Source organism: Pristiophorus japonicus, chromosome 10 (genome assembly GCF_044704955.1).
Source record: "Pristiophorus japonicus isolate sPriJap1 chromosome 10, sPriJap1.hap1, whole genome shotgun sequence".
Taxonomy (NCBI): Eukaryota; Metazoa; Chordata; class Chondrichthyes; family Pristiophoridae; genus Pristiophorus; species Pristiophorus japonicus.
Window position 1 is genome coordinate 220,697,846 of NC_091986.1, and position 20,549 is coordinate 220,718,394.

Below are 20,549 nucleotides of genomic sequence, written 5' to 3' on the forward strand. Positions count from 1 at the left end.
TCTCTCTCTATCCTCCATTTCCCCCGGGGTTTCTCTCTCTATCCCCCATTTCCCCCGGGGTTTCTCTCTCTATCCCCCATTCCCCCCGGGGTTTCTCTCTCCCCATTCCCCCCCGGGGTTTCTCGCTCCCCCTCATTCCCCCCGGGGTTTCTCTCTCTCTCTATCCTCCATTCCCCCCGGGGTTTCTCTCTCTCTCTATCCTCCATTTCCCCCGGGGTCTCTCTCTCTCTCTCTATCCTCCATTCCCCCCGGGGTTTCTCACTCTCTCTATCTATCTATCCCCCATTCCCCCCGGGTTTTTCTCTCTCTCTATCCCCCATTCCCCCCGGGGTTTCTCGCTCCCCCTCATTCCCCCCGGGGTTTCTCTCTCTCTATCCTCCATTCCCCCCGGGGTTTCTCTCTCTCTATCCTCCATTTCCCCCGGGGTTTCTCTCTCTCTATCCCCCATTTCCCCCGGGGTTTCTCTCTCTCTCTCTCTCTCTCTATCCCCCATTCCCCCCGGGTTTTTCTCTCTCTCTATCTTCCATTCCCCCCCCCGGGTTTCTCCCCCTTCCCCCGCTGCCTCTCACGATCCGGTTCTCGTCCACCACCAGCTCCTCGATGTTGTCCGCCACTAGCTCGAGCTCCTCCATGGCGCCAAACCGGGTTCCGCGGGGGTCAGGGGTCAGCCTCAGGAGAGGGGCGGGGCCAGCCCGTCACCCCTGGCAACCGGGCCTAGCACACGCAACCAGGCCTCCCACCTCCACAAAAACCTTCCACAACAAAAATCAGTCTCGGTTTGCTAACGATGGGGAAAAAAGACCCGACATGAGGAAATGATGTTTAAATTGGGAAAGGGGTGAAAGGCTGTTAAGATGGCGGCGCCCAAGGTTTGAGGTTCACCGAGGAGGCAACAAGGCAGGTTTACTTCAAATTTCATCTGATTTTTCTTTTCTCTTGTTTTATTCTAATATACTGAAGGATAACATATCAGGTATTGAATTCCATAAATTAATCGGCATTAAAGTTCAGCCGTGGCTCAGTGGGCAGCACCCTCACCTCTGAGTCAGAAGGTCGTGGGTTCAAGTCCCACTCCAGAGACTTTAACACAAAAATCCAGGCTGACACTCCCAGTGCAGGACTGAGGGAGTGCCGCACTGTCGGAGGGGCAGGACTGAGGGAGTGCCGCACTGTCGGAGGGGCAGGACTGAGGGAGTGCCGCATTGTCGGAGGGGCAGGACTGAGAGAGTGCCGCACTGTCGGAGGGACAGTACTGAGGGAGTGCCGCACTGTCGGAGGGGCAGGACTGAGGGAGTGCCGCATTGTCGGAGGGGCAGGACTGAGAGAGTGCCGCACTGTCGGAGGGACAGTACTGAGGGAGTGCCGCACTGTCGGAGGGGCAGGACTGAGAGAGTGCCGCACTGTCGGAGGGACAGTACTGAGGGAGTGCCGCACTGTCGGAGGGGCAGTTCTGAGGGAGTGCCGCATTGTCGGAGGGGCAGGACTGAGAGAGTGCCGCACTGTCGGAGGGACAGGACTGAGGGAGTGCCGCATTGTCGGAGGGGCAGGACTGAGAGAGTGCCGCATTGTCGGAGGGGCAGGACTGAGAGAGTGCCGCACTGTCGGAGGGACAGTACTGAGGGAGTGCCGCACTGTCGGAGGGGCAGTTCTGAGGGAGTGCCGCACTGTCGGAGGGGCAGTACTAAGGGAGCGCCACACTGTCGGAGGGGCAGTACTGAGGGAGCGCCACACTGTTGGAGGGGCAGTACTGAGGGAGTGCCGCACTGTCGGAGGGGTGGTACTGAGGGAGCGCCGCACTGTCGGAAGGGCAGTACTGAGGGAGTGCAGCACTGTCGGAGGGACGGTACTGAGAGAGCGCCGCACTGTCGGAGGGGTGGTACTGAGGGAGCGCCGCGCTGTCGGAAGGGCAGTACTGAGGGAGCACCGCACTGTCGGAGGGGTGGTGCTGAGGGAGTGCCGCACTGTCGGAGGGGCAGTACTGAGGGAGCGCCACACTGTCGGAGGGGCAGTACTGAGGGAGCGCCACACTGTTGGAGGGGCAGTACTGAGGGAGTGCCGCACTGTCGGAGGGGTGGTACTGAGGGAGCGCCGCACTGTCGGAAGGGCAGTACTGAGGGAGTGCAGCACTGTCGGAGGGACGGTACTGAGAGAGCGCCGCACTGTCGGAAGGGCAGTACTGAGGGAGTGCTGCACTGAGGGAGCGCTGCACTGTCGGAGGGGCAGTACTGAGGGAGCGCCGCACTGTCTGTGATTTCGTCTTTCAGATGAGGCGTTAAACCAAGGAGTCTGCCCTCTCGGATGGATGTAAAAGCCCCCATTATTTCGAAGAAGAGCAGGGAGTTATACCTCGCCAATATTTAACACTCTATTGGCATCACTAAAACAGATTAACTGGTCGTTAACACATTGCTGTTTGTGGGAGCTTGAAGTGTGCAAATTGGCTGCCACATTTCCTACATAGTCACTGTCATAATGTAGGAAAGACAGCAGCCAATTTGCACACAGCAAGCTCCCACAAACAACAATAATGACCAGATAATCAGTTTTAATATTGATTTGAGGTTTAATGTTGGCCCAGGACACTGGAGATAACTCCCTCAGTACTGCACTGGAGTGTCAGCCTGGATTATATGCTTAAATCTCGAGAGTGGAACTTGAATCCACATCCATAGCTGTGGGAATGGAGCTGTGTGTAAATAGACTGGGTGGAGGAAGCAGTTCTCTTCCATAAAAATTATTAGTAAACTAGTTGTATTTTTACGACAATCTGACAGCTTTCTTGGTCATTTTATCTGGTGTCAGCCCACAAATCACCAGATTTACTGAATGCAATTTGCAACATGTCATGGTGGCATTTGAACTCGACTTCTTGGGTAGCTAGTTCAGAACCAGACCACTGGACAATAAACACGAGATTATTGATCAATCTGTGGCTAGTTATATAGAAACCGGTCTGAAACAGTTAAGTAAATTGTTAGAAATAGCCAAGTTAAGACTATCTCTGGTCACCTTTTTAATAATCAGGATTGACTGTAAACCAATCTGGTGGGTATATTGTGCTTAATTAGAGTTTAAGATGGACTATAACACATTAGTTATACAGCAAAAACATATGACCATGATCGGTATTTGATACCGATTCCGCTCGGACAAACGACTGGCGCACGTGAGCAGATCTCTGGCTTGCAGCCTCTTTCTGTTCATCTAGAGTTTCCTTCGGTGAAGCATGGAATCGCTCAAAGAGCGTTCAACCAACCCAACTTCTGTTTTATTCTTCCCTCATGCCGCTTGTGAGGACAACCTTGAGGAAGCTATTTTTTATTCTCTTTTTAGGGGTGGGCGTGACATGGGATATTGACAAGACCTTTTGACCTATAGAGCTTTCCCTAAAAACTTACTATCCAATGCTGTATCATTCTGAATCAAAGCCCGCCCTAAAGATTTTGGCCACATGTCTTGTTTATATTTCCTAGGGTTTCTTCCTGTGAAAATCGTTTAGTCTCTCTTGTCCCTATTCTCTCGGGTACAATCCTGAAGCCCAAACCAGAAAACTGCTCGCTTCAGAGTCGTTATAGAAACATAGAAAATAGGTGCAGGAGTAGGCGATTCGGCCCTTCGAGCCTGCACCACCATTCGATAAGATCATGGCTGATCATTCCCTTTCCTGCTTTCTCTCCATACCCCTTGATCCCCTTAGCCGTAAGGGCCATATCTATCTCCCTCTTGAATATATCCAATGAACTGGCATCAACAACTCTCTGCGGCAGGGAATTCCACAGGGTAACAACTCTCTGAGAGAAGAAGTTTCTCCTCATCTCAGTCCTAAATGGCCTACCCCTTATCCTTAGACTGTGTCCCCTGGTTTTGGACTTCCCCAACATCAGGAAGATTCTTCCCGCATCTAACTTGTCCAGGCCCGTCAGAATCTTATATGTTTCTATGCGATCCCCTCTCATCCTTCTAAACTCCAATGTATAAAGGCCCAGTTGATCCAATCTCTCCTCATATGTTAGTCAGCCATCCCAGGGATTAGTCTGGTGAACCTTTGCTGCACTCCCTCAATAGCAAGAACATCCTGTTATAGTCTTACATCAGTAGTGGGAAAAATGTTGGAATCAATTATTAAAGATGGAATAGCAGCGCATTTGGAAAGCAGCGACGGGATCGGTCCAAGTCAGCATGGATTTATGAAAGGGAAATACTGCTTGATAAATCTTCTCGAATTTTTTGAGGATGTAACTGGTAGAATGGACAAGGGAGAACCAGTGGATGTGGTGTATTTGGACTTTCAAAAGGCTTTTGACAAGGTCTACACAAGAGACTGGTGTGAAAAATTAAAACACATGGTATTGTGGATATCTGAACGGAATATATGGAATTAAGGACAGTAAAGTAAACGGGATATATGAAAATGTATAAGCCATGGAAGAATAGCTGGGAGAATGTTAGATTGCAAATAGTGCAACATCAGCATAGCTAACAGTCTGTCTCAAGGTTTCAAGTCACTAATCCTGCCAATAATATATAATTGTAACATGAAATACATCTGCAGAATTGCAAGGTCTCAGTAAATAGTCACACCATTAGATTGAAACATTTAGAGGCAATACTTGAGCTTTCAAGAAGAACATCTCATATAGATTGACTAATGAGTGGCTTAGTTAGACTGTCAATCCATTTGTATTTTGTTATCTGATTTCAAAACTGTATAACTGTTAACGCTTTACGATGTAACTTCACCTATCCATAGGGAGTGTGTACGCTCTATCCAGAGAGTATATCTTCTGTCTGATAGGTCTTACTGGCCGGTAATAAAGACTGCTTTGTTCAAAGCACAAGAGGTATTCGACTCAGTAATTTTACTGAACCAGATTGAAGTAAAAGAATCCAGGAATTAACAGTATTGGGGGTAATGTACTGACATGGATAAAGAACTGATTGGAAGCAGAGAGTCGGGATAAACGGGTACTTTTCAGAATAGCAGGCAGTGACTAGTGGGGTGCCACAGGGCTCAGTGCTGGGACCCCAGCTATTTACAATATACATTACTGATTTAGATGAAGGAATTGAGTGTAATATCTCCAAGTTTGCAGATGACACCAAGCTGGGTGGCGGTGTGAGCTGTGAGGAGGGCGCTAAGAGGCTGCAGGGTGACTTGGACAGGTTAGGTGATTGGGCAAACGCATGGCAGATGCAGTACAATATGGATAAATGTGAGGTTATCCACTTTGGTGGCAAAAACACGAAGGCAGAATATTATCTGAATGGTGGCAGATTAGGAAAAGGTGAGGTACAACGAGACCTGGGTGTCATGGTACATCAATCATTGAAAGTTGGCATGCAGGTACAGTAGGCGGTGAAGAAGGCAAATGGCATGTTGGCCTTCATAGCTAGGGGATTTGATTATAGGAACAGAGAGGTCTTACTGCAGTTGTACAGGGCCTTAGTGAGGCCTCACCTGGAATATTGTGTTCAGTTTTGGTCTCCTAATCTGAGGAAGGACGTTCTTGCTATTGAGGGAGTGCAGCGAAGGTTCACCAGACTGATTCCCGGGATGGCAGGACTGACATATGAGGAGAGACTGGATCGAATGGGCCTGTATTCACTGGAGTTTAGAAGGATGAGCGGGGATCACATAGAAACATATAAAATTCTGACAGGACTGGACAGGTTAGATGCAGGAAGAATATTCTCAATGTTGGGGAAGTCCAGAACCAGGGGACATAGTCTAAGGATAAGGGGTAAGCCATTTAGGACTGTGATGAGGAGAAACTTCTTCACTCAGAGAGTTGTTAACCTGTGGAATTCCCTACCGCAGAGAGTTGTTGATGCCAGTTCATTGGATATATTCAAGAGGGAGTTAGATATGGCCCTTACGGCTAAAGGGATCAAGGAGTATGGAGAGAAAGCAGGAAAGGGGTACTGAGGTGAATGATCAGCCATGATCTTATTGAATGGTGGTGCAGGCTCGAAGGGCCGAATGGCCTACTCCTGCACCTATTTTCTATGTTTCTATGTCCTTCCTCAGATTAGGAGACCAAAACTGAACACAATATTCCAGGTGAGGCCTCACCAAGGCCCTGTGCAACTGCAGTAAGACCTCTCTGCTCCTATACTCAAATCCCCTACTATGCAGGTCAACATACCATTTGCCGCCTTCACCGCCTGCTGTACCTGTATACCAACTTTCAATGACTAATGAACCATGACACCCAGGTCTCGTGCACCTCCCCTTTTCCTAACCTGCCGCCATTCAGATAATATTCTGCCTTCGTATTATTGCCCCCAAAGCGGATAACCTCACATTTATTCACATTATTATGCATCTGCCATGCATTTGCCCACTCACCTAACCTGTCCAAGTCACCCTGCAGCCTCTTCACAGCTCACACCCAGCTTAGTGTCATCTGCAAACTTGGAGATATTACACTCAGTTCCTTCATCTAAATCATTAATGTATATTGTAAACAGCTGGGGTCCCAGCACTGTGCCCTGCGGCACTCCACTAGTCACTGTCTGCTATTCTGAAAAGGACCCGTTTATCCCCACTCTGCTTCCTGTCTGCCAACCAGTTCTCTATCTGCGTCAGTACTTTACCCCCAATACCATGTGCTTTGATTTTGCACACCAATCTCTTGTGTGGGATCTTGTCAAAAGCCTTTTGAAAGTCCACATGCACCACATATTGGTTCTCCCTTGTCCACTCTACTAGTTACATCCTCAAAAAATTCCAGAAGATTTGTCAAGCATGATTTCCCTTTCATAAATCCATGCTGACTTGGACCGATCCTGTCACTGCTTTCCAAATGCACTGCTATTTCATCCTTAATAATTGATTCCAACATTTATGCCCACTACTGATGTCAGGCTAACTGGTCTATAATTTCCTGTTTTTTCTCTCTCCCTTCCTTTTTAAAAAGTGTTGTTACATTAGCTACCCTCCATTCCATATGAACTGATCCAGAGTCGATAGACTGTTGGAAAACGATCACCGATGCATCCATTATTTCTAGGGTCACTTCCTTAAGTATTCTGGGATGCAGCCTATCAGGCCCCGGGGATTTATCGGCCTTCAATCACATCAATTTCCCTAACACAATTTCTCGCCTAATAAGGATATCCTTCAGTTCCTCCTTCTCACTAGACCCTCGGTCCGCTAATACTACCAGAAGGTTATTTATGTCTTCCTTCGTGAAGACAGAACCAAAGTATTTGTTCAATTGGTCTGCCATTTCTTTGTTCCCCATTATAAATTCGACTGCAAGGGACCAACATTTGTCTCCTTCACGACGAAGCAACTTGTTTACATTAACTCTCATCCATTCTAAGTCTTTCTATAACAAATTGTCTTAAAGATGCATAAACAAAGTTGAAGTTTTAACTTGAAACAACAGATAATAATTGTCATAGTGCAGAATGCTGTAACATCTCAGCAGGGTACCAAAACATTAGCATTTCTAAGCATCTAATCATCATAGAAACATAGAAAATAGGAGTAGGCCATTCGGCCCTTCAAGCCTGCACCACCTTTCAATAAGATCATGGCTGATCATTCACCTCAGTACCCCTTTCCTGTTTTCTCTCCATACCCCATCATCATCATCATTATCATTATAGGCAGTCCCTCGGAATCAAGGAAGACTTGCTTCCACTCTTAAAATGAGTTCTTAGGTGGCTGAACAGTCCAATACGAGAGCCACAGGTTGGACAGATAATCGTTGAGGGAAAGGATGAGTGGGACAGATTTGCCGCAGGCTCTTTCCGCTGCCTGCGCTTGATTTCTGCATGCTCTCGGCGATGAGACTCGAGGTGCTCAGTGCCCACCCGGATGCACTTCCTCCACTTAGGGCGGTCTTTGGCCAGGGACTCCGAGGTGTCAGTGGGGATGTCGCACTTTATCAGGGAGGCTTTGAGGGTGTCCTTGTAACTAATACTAGTCCAGAGGAGACACTTCATCTCCAGTTCAGAACAACGATTTGAACACCGCATTCTTCATATCAGTTTTATACATTTTGAACCTCTGACTTCTAACATAATCCTGATTTGATACTCTTATCTCCTTTCTCAGACCCATGGGATGAGCGAAGCTGAGCTCCTTTACTTCGTAAACTGCTTGGGTGTGATGGTCTTTCTGCTCGCTGTTCTCTACCACTGGGTCGATATTGTCCACGCTAGATCTCCAGCCTTTGCTCAAAATTTCTATGACGCCAGGCCGAAGAGAAGCTTTCACTGCCAGCACCGGAGGAAAGTGTTCACACGGATGTCCGAATCGGAGTGAACGATCGTCTCAATCAGTAACTCAGAACGTCCCAGAAGACATCTGATGTTGAAACGTGCATGTTGCTCCAAAATCCTAACTTGTCCAGAACATGTCAGTTTAAAATAAACCCTGCCCGGAACAGCTAGCACAGGGATAGTTTGGGAATCTGCCATTTCACTGACAAACAATGGATGGAGCGTTACGCGCTTATTATTCTTTAAGCCCCAGCCCAGAACCTGAGCACGTAATCTAGGGTGCCACTCCAGTGCAGTGCCGAGGGAGTGCTGCACTGTTGGAGGAGCCGTCCTTCGGAAGAATTGGCCTCCTATACCTGTCCCAGTGGCTAACCTTTCTTCCTCAGCCAACATCACTAAAAAAAACATTTTAACTGGTCATGCCTCTCTCTCCTGCTGTCTGTGGGATCTTGCTTTGTGCACATTGATCGCTGTATTTGCCTAAATCGCTAACGAGGACTAAACTTCAACATTTGCACGGAGCCCTTTGAAACATTTCTGAGGGATGTGACACGGTGCTATATCAATGCAATTTCTTAATTTTCATAAGTTCGTCAATTCAGATTGAGACATCTCCGTGGCTCTGTCCTCTGCATTTCGTCAATTATTTTGTTTTACACACGAAAAGAACAGAACAAAATGCAAGATAGTACAAAGGAGATGTAAACTGTGGCAGCAGAGAACAACCGCGCAGTTTAGTGCCTCTAGAATACATAAGCTTCTGGCTGCTCATTTGGCCCTGTTCCTCCTCTTCCTGCGCTCAGTGGTTTGGATCTGTTCCCGATCCGTCGTGATCCGAGAGCGGGAGAAAGAAGCGATCTAACTTGTTGCGTCCAAATCGGACCCTAACTTTTTTTGAGATTTAGAATTTATTGTCGTGGGGCCAATATGCTAGTTCTCTGGCTTTCGAGACCAGGCCTCTGGATACCAGTCCAGTAACATCACCGCTAAAAACGGAAAAGATCCCACGGCACTATTTCGAAGAAGAGCAGGGGAGTTCTCCCTGGTGTCCTGGGGCCAATATCTATCCCTCAATCAACATCACTAGAACCGATGATCTGGTCATTATCATGATGATGTTTGTGGGAGCTTGCTGTGCGAAAATTGGTTGCCGTGTTTTCTACAGAGACCACACACTTCAAAAAGTACTTCATTGGCTGTAAAGCGCTTTGGGACGTCCTGAGGAAGTGAAAGGCGCTATATGAACGCAAGTTCGTTTGTTCTTATTCTGCACACCCTGCAGTCTGGGTTGGTTGCCATGCCGGTTTTGAAGCCCCTGATTGAGGTGGTGAGCCTGGGCCGGATTACTTACGCCGACGCGCTGCGAGTGCAGCGGAGCTTCATCCAGCGGCACCTGGCCACCCTGTCCCAGCCGCCCGCTGCCGAGCCGCCGGTCAACGCGCTGCTCCTGTGCGAGCACACTCCCGCCTACACCGTGGGCATCAGGACGGCACGCTACCCGGCCGACGAGGAGGAGCGGCTGAGGCGGCTGGGGGCGGAGTTCCACCGGGCGGACCGGGGCGGGCTGATCACCTTCCACGGCCCCGGCCAGCTGGTGTGCTACCCCATCCTCAACCTGGCCCACTTCAAGAAGAGCGTGCGCTGGTACGTGGGCCAGCTGGAGAGGACCGCCGTCCGCCTGTGCAGCCGGTTCGGCATCGACGCAGAAACGTCGCCCGACACCGGCGTGTGGGTTGGAGACGACAAGATCTGCGCTATCGGTAAGTGCTGCCGTCATCTCTCTGGAGGACAAGGGGAAAATCTCTGACCACAGGCACATCTGCTGTCTCTGGAGTTTAGAACATAAGAATTTAAGACAGAGATAGACAGCTTCTTAACCGATAAAGGGTCATGGGGAGCGGGCTGGGTAGTGGACCCGAGTCCATGATCAGATCAGCCATGATCATATTAAATGGCGGAGCAGGCTCGAAGGGCCGCATAGAATCATTGAAATTTACAGCACGGAAGGAGGCTATTTCGGCCCATTATGTCCGTGCCGGCCAACAAAGAGCTATCCAGCCTAATCCCACCTTCCAGCTCTTGGTCTGTAGCCCTGTAGGTTACAGCACTTCAAGTGCATATCCAGGTACTTTTTAAATGTGGTGAGGGTTTCTGTCTCTGCCACCCTTTCAGACAGTGAGTTCCAGACCCCCACCACCCTGTGGGTGAAACATAGACATAGAAACATAGAAAATAGGTGCAGGAGTAGGCCATTCGGCCCTTTGAGCCTGCACCACCATTCAATAAGATCATGGCTGATCATTCAACCTCAGTACCCCTTTCCTGCTTTCTCTCCATACCCCTCGATCCCTTTGGCCGTAAGGGCCATATCTAACTCCCTTTTGAATATATCTAACGAACTGGCCTCAACAACTCTCTGCGGCAGGGAATTCCACAGGTTCACAATTCTCTGAGTGAAGAAGTTTCTCCTCATCTCGGTCCTAAATGGCTTACCCCTTATCCTTAGGCTGTGTCACCTGGTTCTTGACTTCCCCAACATCGGGAACATTCTTCCTGCATTTAACCTGTCCAATCCCGTCAGAATTTTATATGTTTCTATGAGATCCCCTCTCATTCTTCTAAACTCCAGTGGATACAAGCCCAGTTGATCCAGTCTCTCCTCATATGTCAGTCTTGCCATCCCGGTGAACCTTCGCTGCACTCCCTCAATAGCAAGAACATCCTTCCTCAGATTAGGAGACCAAAACTGAACACAATATTCAAGGTGAGGCCTCACCAAGGCCCTGTACAACTGCAGTAAGACCTCCCTGCTCCTATACTCAAATCCCCTGGCTATGAAGGCCAACATGCCATTTGCCTTCTTCACCGCCTGCTGTACCTGCATGCCAAACTTCAATGACTGATGTACCGTGACACCCAGGTCTCATTGCACCTCTCCTTTTCCTAATCTGTCACCATTCAGCTAATATTCTGTCTTCCTGTTTTTGTCACCAAAGTGGATAACCTCACATTTATTCACATTATACTGCATCTGCCTTGCATTTGTCCACTCACCTAACCTGTCCAAGTCACCCTGCAGCCTCTTCGCATCCTCCTCACAGCTCACACCGCCACCCAGCTTAGTGTCATCTGCAAACTTGGAGATATTACATTCAATTCCTTCATCTAACTCATTGATGTATATTCTAAATAGCTGGGGTCCCAGCACTGAACCCTGCGGCACCCCACTGTCACTGCCTGCCATTCTGAAAAGGACCCGTTTATTCCGACTCTCTGCTTCCTGCCTGCCAACCAGTTCTCTATCCAAGTCAATACATTACCCCCAATACCATGTGCTTTAATTTTGCACACTAATCTCTTGTGTGGAACCTTGTTAAAAGCCTTTTGAAAGTCCAAATACACCACATCCACTAGTTCTCCCTTGTCCACGCTTCTAGTTACATCCTCAAAAAATTCTAGAAGATTTGTCAAACATGATTTCCCATTCATAAATCCATGCTGACTTGGACCGATCCTGTCACTACTTTCCAAATGCGCTGCTATTTCATCTTTAATAATTGATTCCAACATTTTCCCCGATGTCAGGCTAACTGGTCTATAATTCCCTGTTTTCTCTCTCCCTTTTTAAAAAGTGGTGTTACATTAGCTACCCTCCAGTCCATAGGAACTGATCCAGAGTCGTTAGACTGTTGGAAAATGATCACCAATGCATCCACTATTTCTAGGGCCACTTCCTTAAGTACTCTGGGATGCAGACTATCAGGCCCTGGGGATTTATCGACCTTCAATCCCATCAATTTCCCTAACACAATTTCCTGACTAATAAGAATTTCCTTCAGTTCCTCCTCAAATCCCCTCTAAACCTCCTACCAATTACTTTAAATCTGTGCCCCCTGGTTGTTGACCTCTCTGCTGGGGCAAATAGGTCCTTCCTATCCATCTTATCTACGTCCCTCATAATTTTATACACCTCAATAATGCCTCACCTCAGCCTCCGCTGTTCCAAAGAAAACAAACCCAGCCTATTCCAGGACTGAGACGAGGAGAAATGTCTTCACTCAGCGGATAGAGAATCTCAGGCATTGAGTATATTCAAGACAGAGATCGATAGATTTTTGGATATTAAGGGAATCATGGGATATGGGGACAGTGCAGGAAAGTGGAGTTCAGGTAGAAGATCAGCCATGATCTTATTGAATGGCATGGCCTACTCCTGCTCCTATTTCTTATGTTCTTATTAATTAGGAGTGGCAGTAGACCAATTGGCCCCTTGAGCCTGCTCCGCCATTTAATATGATCACGGCTGATCTGATCATGGACTCAGCTCCACTTCCCTGCCCGCTCCCCATAACCCCTTATTGCCTTAATAGTTAAGAAACTGTCTATTTCTCTCTCAAATTTATTCAATGTCCCAGCTTCCACAGCTCTCTGAGGCAAGGAATTCCACAGATTTACAACCCTCTGAGAGAAGAAATTCCTCCTCATCTCAGTTTTAAATGGCCAGCCCCTTATTCTAAGTTTATTCCTCCCTCGAGCCTACACCGCCATTCAATGAGATCATGGCAGTTCTCCACTTTCCTGCACTATCCCCATATCCCTTGATTCCCTTAATATCCAAAAAGCTATCGATCTCTGTCTTGAATATACTCAACGACTGAGCCTCCACAGCCCTCTAGGGCAGAGAATTCCAAAGATTCACCACCCTCTGAGTGAAGAAATTCCTCCTTACCTCAGTTCAAATGGCCGACCCCTTATTCTGAGACTGTGACCCCTGGTTCTAGACTCCCCAGCCCGGGGGAAACATCCTCCCTGCATCTACCCTATCAAGCCTTGTAAGAATGTTGTATGTTTCAATGAGATCACTTCTCATTCTTCTAAACTCTGGAGAATGTAGGCCGAGTCTACTCAATCTCTCCTCATAGGACAATCCCCTCATCCCAGAAATCAGTCTGGTGAACCTTCGTTGCACTCCCTCAAAGAAGAATGAGGGGTGATCTCATTGAACCATGTAATATTCTGAGGGGGATTGACAGGGTAGATGCAGGGAGGATGTTTCCCCCGGGCTGGGGAGTCTAGAACCAGGGGTCACAGTCTCAGGATAAGGGGTCGGCAATTTAGGACTGAGATGAGGAGGAATTTCTTCACTCAGAGGGTGGCGAATCTTTGGAATTCTCTGTCCTAGAGGGCTGTGGAGGCTCAGTCGTTGAGTATATTCAAGGCCGAGATTGATAGATTTTTGGACTGTAGGGGAATTGAGGGATATGGGGATTGGACGGGAAAGTGTTGAGGTCGAAGGTCAGCCATGATCTTATTGAATGGCGGAGCAGGCTCGAAGGGCCGAATGGCCAACTCCTGCTCCTAATTCTTATGCTCTTGTGTACATGGATTTTTAGAAGGAACTTGAAAAGGTGCCTCAACAGAGGCTTATTCCAAACATTGAGACAGAGGGGTAATGTAGCAGTACGGATAGAAAGACTGGAAACAAATGGTTCAAGTAATGTAGAATCCCTCTCAGAATCTTGTATGTTTCAATGAGATCATACCTCATTCTTCTAAACTCCAGAGAGTATAGGCCCAATCTACTCTGTTATATATGTATACTTGTATTTACTTTATACAGCCACCAGAGGGCTCATCCCCTGGAGTTCCAAGGAATCCCATAATCCTTTGGGAGCACAGGTATTTAAGGAGGCTTCACAGGTTGGAGAGGCACTCTGGAGACCTGAAATAAAAGACTGTCACACTTTACTTTGAGCTCACCGTGTTCAGTCTTGATTCTTGCTCCATACACAACATACTCCATCTCTCCTCATAGAACAACCCTCTCCTCCCAGGAATCAATCTGGGGAGGGTGGATATGATGTACCCCCGGGGTCACTGCTGGCCCCACATCAATTCTATATGTGAGTATAGATAAATTGGGTTGGGGTAGGGAAAACAATCGCGAGGATTGTTATTCTAAAGGTGGATGTTTGGCCCATATTGAGGAGGACTGTGAAAGATTTCAGGAACACAGACAGGTGAGTGTAATGGGCCAAGGCATTTAATGTGGATAAGTGCAATGTTTTTGTGGCGGGGTGGGAAGGGAGCGGTGAGAATGGATTGGGAGTAAACACCATGTAATGATACCGAAGGCTGTGGATGAACAGAGGGATTTTGAGGTTCAAATACATAATTCCCTGAACATTGGTTTTCTCTTTCCCCCCCCCCCCCCCCCCCCAATTGCATTGTGAATAAAGGCCAACAGCATTTTGGGATTTATAAACAGACTTTGGGTGTTTGATGGGACAGTGTATAAGAACTAGGAGCAGAAGTAGGCCATATGGCCCCTTGAGCCTGCTCCGCCATTTAATACGATCATGGCTGATCTGATCATGGACTCTGCTCCATTTTCCTGCTCACTCCCCATAACCCCTTATTCCCTTATCGGTTAAGAAACTGTCTATCTCTGTCTTAAATTTATTCAGCAGCTCTGAGGCAGCGAATTCCACAGATTTACAACCCTCTGGGAGAAGAAATTCCTCCTCATCTCAGTTTTAAATTGGTGGCCCCTTATTCTAAGATTGTGCCCTCTAGTTCTAGTCTCTCCTATCAGTGGAAACATCCTCTCTGCATCCATCTTGTTGAGCCCCCTCATAATCTTATACATTTTGATAAGATCACCTCTCATTCTTCTGCATTCCAATGAGTAGAGGCCCAACCTACTCAATCTTTCCTTATAAGTCAACCCCCTCTTCTCCGGAATCAACCGAGTGAAGCTTCTCTGAACTGCCTCCAAAGCAAGTATATCCTTTCGTAAATATGGAAACCAAAACTGTACGCAGTATTCCAGGTGTGGCCTCACCAATATCCTGTATAACTGTAGCAAGACTTCCCCGCTTTTATACTCCATCCCCTTTGCAATAAAGGCCAAGATTCCATTGGCCTTCCTGATCACTTGCTGTACCTTTTGTATTTCATGTACAAGTACCCCCAGGTCCTGCTGTACTGCAGGACTTTGCAATTTTTCTCCATTTAAATAATAACTTGCTGTTGATTTTATTTCTGTCAAAGTGCATGACCTCACACTTAACAACATTATACTTTATCTGCCCAAATTTTGCCCACTCACTTAGTCTGTCTATGTCCTTTTTGCAGATTTTTTCTGTCCTCCTCAGACATTGCTTTTCCTCCCATCTTTGTATCGTCAGCAAACTTGGCTACGTTACACACTGTCCCGTCATCCAAGTCGTTAATATAGACGACTTGGGGTCCCAGCACTGATCCCTGCGGCACCCCACTAGTTACCCGAGAATAAACCATTTATCCTGACTCTCTGTTTTCTGTTTGTTAGCCAATCCTCTATCCATGCTAATATATTACCCCCAACCCTGTGAACCTTTTATCTTGTGCAGTAACCTTTTATGTGGCACCTTGTCAAATGCCTTCTGGAATGCCCTTATTTAAAAAAGGAGGCAGACAAAAAGCAGGAGCCTAACATCTGTGGTTGGGAAAATGTTGGAGTTCATTATTAAAGAAGCAGTAGCAGGACATTTGGAAAAGAAAAATCCAGTCAGGTAGAGTCAGCATGGATTTATGAAGGGGAAGTCATGTTTGACAAATTTGCTGAAATTCTTTGAGGATGTAACGAACAGGGTGGATAAAGGGGAACCAGTGGATGTTGTGTATTTGATAAGGTGCCACATAAAAGGATACTGCACAAGATAAAATATCACAGGATTGGAGGTAATATATTAGCATGGATAGAGGATTGGCTAACGAACAGAAAACAGAGTGTCGGGATAAATGGTTCATTCTCTGGTTGGCAACCTGTAACTAGTGGGGTGCCGCAGGAATCAGTGCTGGGACTCCCAACTATTTACAATCTATATTAACAACTTGGATGAAGGGACCAAGTGTAATGTAGCCAAGTTTGCTGACTATACAAAGATGGGAGGAAAAGCAATGAGTGAGGAGGACACACAAAATCTGCAAAAGGACATAGACAGGCTGAGTGAGTGGGCAAAAATTTGTCAGATGGAGTATAATGTTGGAAAGTGTGAGGTTATGCACTTTGGCAGAAAAAAAATCACAGCAAGTTATTATTTAAATGGAGAAAAATTGCAAAGTGCCACAGTACAGCGGGACCTGGGGGTACTTGTGCATGAAACACAAAAGGATAGTATGCAGGTACAGCAAGTGATCAGGAAGGCCAATGGATCTTGGCCTTTTATTGCAAAGGGGATGGAGTATAAAAGCAGGGAAGTCTTGCTATAGCTATACAGAGTATTGGTGAGGCCACACCTGGAATACTGTGTACAGTTTTGGTTTACATATTTACGAAAGGATATACTTGCTTTGGAAGCAGTTCAGAGAAGGTTCAAAGTTGATTCCAGAGATGAGGGGGTTGACTTATGAGGAAAGGTTGAGCCTCTACTCATTGGAATTCAGAAGAATGAGAGGTGATCTTATCGAAACATATAAGATTATGAGGGGACTTGACGAGGTGGATGCAGAGAGGATGTTTCCATTAATAGGGGAGACTAGAACTGGAGGGCATAATCTTAGTTTTAAATGGGCGGCCCCTTACTCAGATGGGGAGAAATTTCTTCCCTCAGAGAGCTGTGGAAACTGGGACATTGAGTAAATTTAAGACAGAAATAGACAGTTTCTTAAATGATAAGGGAATAAGGGGTTATGGAGAGCGGGCAGGAAAGTGGACCTGAGTCTATGATCGGATCAGCCATGATTGTATTAAATGGTGGAGCAGGCTCGAGGGGCCATGTGGCCTACTCCTGCTCCTATTTCTTATGTTCTTAAGTCTAAATACACCACATCCACTGGTTCCCATTTATCCACCCTGTTCGTTACATCCTCAAAGAATTCCAGCAAATTTGTCAAACATGACTTCCCCTTCATAAATCCATGCTGACTCTGCATGACTGAATCATGCTTTTCCAAATGTTCTGGAAAATGGACTTTAATAATGGACTCCAGCATTTTCCCAACGGAAGATGTTAGGCTAACTGGATAGCCCCTTGACTATCCACTGTTGGAATACTGTTGGTGTCCGGTACCGTAAAGACTGATATAAAATATTTGTTCAGAGTTTCTGCCATCTCCATGTTCCCTGGTTTCCCAGCACAAATTCCCTGGTTTCGTCCTCCTAAAGGACCAACATTTACTTTGTGGGGAGGGAGCTTTATTCTGTGTCAAACCTGTGCTGTACTTGCCCTGGGAGTGTTTGATGGGACAGTGTAGAGGGAGCTTTATTCTGTGTCAAACCCGTGCTGTACTTGCCCTGGGAGTGTTTGATGGGACAGTGTAGAGGGAGCTTTACTCTGTATCTAACCCCGTGCTGTACCTGCCCTGGGAGTGTTTGATGGGACAGTGTAGAGGGAGCTTTACTCTGTATCTAACCCCGTGCTGTACCTGCCCTGGGAGTGTTTGATGGGACAGTGTAGAGGGAGCTTTACTCTGTATCTAACCCCGTGCTGTACCTGCCCTGGGAGTGTTTGATGGGACAGTCCGACCTTTTAATTCCTTTTTTCTTTCTCTCTCGCTCTCTCACTTTTCAGGGATTCACTGCGGCAGATACATTACCTCTCACGGGCTGGCGCTGAACTGCAACACCGACCTCCTCTGGTTCTCGCACATCACCCCCTGCGGCATCGAGGGGAAGGGGGTCACCTCGCTGAGCCGAGTGCTGAGGAGGGAGGTGACCGTCTCTGAGGCGGTGGAGCCGTTCCTGGAGACCTTCGCCGAGCAGTTCAACTGCACGCTGAGGCGTTAGAAACCTAACCGACCGCCCGGCTGACGACTCCCTCCCCCTGCCCAGATCGCTGCCTGGACAACCCACCCTCCTGGTATACAGCCCAACGTGGGCCTTGTATACAACCCAACGTGTCCGGGGCCTGGGATCTGTATCACCGGGATCCATGGAACGAGTACCTGAGGTTATTGGGGGTTGCGGGGTGGGTGCGAGGGACTCCGAAGCGAGAAACAAAAGAAATGCTTTTTAAAAAGAAAATAAATGACTTGTGATAATTGCACGCCTGGTTGTGTGGTACCGAGCTGCATAAAGCAGGAGTGCCCCAGGTTCACTCCCTGGGATGTGCTGCTCTGTGTCAGGGCAGCAGGAGATATAACAACAACAACTTGTATTTATATAGAGCCTTTAACGAAATGAAACGTCCCAAGGCGCTTCACAGGAGTGTTATGCAATAAAAATCTGACACCGAGCCGCAAAAGTAGAAATCGGGGCAGGTGACCAAAAGCTTGGTCACCAGAGGTAGGTTTTAAGGAGCAGCTTGAAGGAGGAGAGGTGGAGAGGTTTGGGGAGGGAGTTCCAGAGCTTGGGGCCCAGGCAACAGAAGGCACGGCCACCGATGGTGGAGCGATTATAATCAGGGATGCGAGGAGGGCAGAATTAGAGGAGTGCAGACATCTCTGGGGTGGGGGAGGGCTGGAGATTACAGAGATAGGGAGGGACGAGGGTCATGGAGAGATTTATAAACAAGGATGAGAATTTTGAAATCGAGGCATTGCTTAACCGGGAGCCAATGTATTCAAATTGGTGCGTGGAGGGGAGATATATTGGTCTGGATTTTATTTTATTCATTCCTGGGATGTGGGTGTCGCTGGCAAGGCCGGCATTTATTGCCCATCCCTAAAGACCCCTTGAGAAGGTGGTGGTGAGCTGCCGCCTTGAACCGCTGCAGTCCGTGTGGTGAAGGTGCTCCCACAGTGCTGTTAGGGAGGGAGTTTGACCCAGCAGCGATGAAGGAACGGATATATTCTTAAGTCGGGACGATATCTGTGACTTGGAGGGGAACGTGGAGGTAATGATCCCATGTGCCTGCTGCCCTTGTCCTTCTCGGCGGTAAACAGCGGGATCTTTTGAATTGTTTCCTTGGAAAGGATCTGCCTCATCTATCCTTATTTACCTCCGTAACATTGCTGGCCTCTGCCCCCTGCCTCAGCTCTTCTGCTGCTAAAACCCTCATTCATGCCTTTGTTACCTCTAGACTTGACTACTCCAATTCACTCCTGGCCGGCCTCCCACATTCCACACTATGTAAACTTGAAGTCATCTAAAACTCAGCGGCCCATGTCCTAACTCGCACCACGTCAAGATCACCCATCACTCCTGTGCTCACTGACCTACATTGGCTCCCGGTTAAACAACGCCTCGATTTCAAAATTCTCATCCTTGTTTATAAATCCCTCCATGGACTCGCCCCTCCCTATCTCTGCAGAATTAGAGGAGCGCAGAGGGAGGGAACGACACACCGCCCTAGGTGGAGAAAGTGCATCCGGGAGGGTGTTGAGCTCTTCGAATCTCAACGTCGCGAGCGTGAAGAGGTCAGGCGCAGGCAGCGGAAGGAGCGTGCGGCAAACCAGTCCCCCCGCCCCCTTTCCCTGACGACCATCTGTCACACCTGTGACACAGTCTGTGGCTCTCGTATTGGAATGTTCAGCCACCTGAGAACTCACTTTAGGAGTGGAAGCAAGTCTTCCTCGATTCCGAGGGACTGCCCATGATGATGATGGATCTTTTTCAGCCTCACAGCCCCCCCGAGATGTCTGCGCTCCTCAAATTCTGCCCCCTTGAGCATCCCTGATTGTAATCGCTCCACCATCGATGGCCGTGCCTTCAGCTGCCTGGGCCCCAAGCTCTGGGACTCCATCCCTAAACCTCTCCACCTCTCTTTCCTCCTTTAAGACAGTTGTTCAAACCTATCTCTTTGACCAAGCTTTTGATCATCTGCCTTAATTTCTTCTGTGACTTTGGTGTCAAATTTATGTTTTTCTGTAACACTGCTGTGAAGCGCCTTGGGACGTTTCACTACGTTAAAGGCGCCATATAAATAAACATAGAAACATAGAAAATAGGTGCAGGAGTAGGCCATTCGGCCCTTCGAGCCTGCACCACCATTCAATATGATCATGGCTGATCATTCCCTCAGTATCCCTTTCCTGCTTTCTCTCCATACCCCTTGATCCCTTTAGCTGTAAGGGCCATATCTAACTCCCTCTTGAATATATCCAATGAATTGGCATCAGTCCTAAATGGCTTACCCCTTATCCTTAGATTGTGTCCTCTGGTTCTGGACTTCCCCAACATTGGGAACATTCTTCCTGAATCTAACCTGTCCAGTCCTGTCAGAATTTTATATGTTTCTATGAGATCCCTTCTCATTCTTCTAAACTCCAGGCTCAGTCGATCCAGTCTCTCCTCATATGTCAGTCCTGCCATCCCAGGAATCAGTCTGGTGAACCTTCGCTGCACTCCCTCAATAGCAAGAACGTCCTTCCTCAGATTAAGAGACCAA

General features: G+C 47.7%; 2 protein-coding genes across 5 annotated transcripts in view; one reads left to right on the top strand and one right to left on the bottom strand.

Moving 5' to 3' along the window:
• Positions 1–657, bottom strand: part of pold3 (polymerase (DNA-directed), delta 3, accessory subunit) — a 28,279-nt gene extending 27,622 nt beyond the window's left edge. For all 3 annotated transcript variants that reach the window (XM_070892603.1, XM_070892604.1, XM_070892601.1), the window contains exon 1: positions 570–657. In XM_070892603.1, the coding sequence (XP_070748704.1) occupies positions 570–632 (63 nt within the window). In that variant the 5' untranslated portion in view covers positions 633–657. The remainder of the gene's footprint in view (positions 1–569) is intronic.
• A 41-nt stretch (positions 658–698) lies between these two features.
• Positions 699–18,264, top strand: lipt2 (lipoyl(octanoyl) transferase 2). Of its 2 annotated transcripts, none has more exons than XM_070892605.1 (3): positions 699–897; positions 8,069–9,995; positions 17,793–18,264. In XM_070892605.1, the coding sequence occupies exons 2-3, from the start codon at positions 9,476–9,478 to the stop codon at positions 18,005–18,007; spliced, it is 735 nt and encodes a 244-aa protein (XP_070748706.1). In that variant the 5' UTR covers positions 699–897; positions 8,069–9,475; the 3' UTR covers positions 18,008–18,264. The 2 variants fall into 2 exon arrangements, with proteins under 2 accessions (XP_070748706.1, XP_070748707.1); XM_070892606.1 differs by lacking the exon at positions 699–897 and adding an exon at positions 2,660–2,961.
• Positions 18,265–20,549: the final 2,285 nt, after the last annotated feature.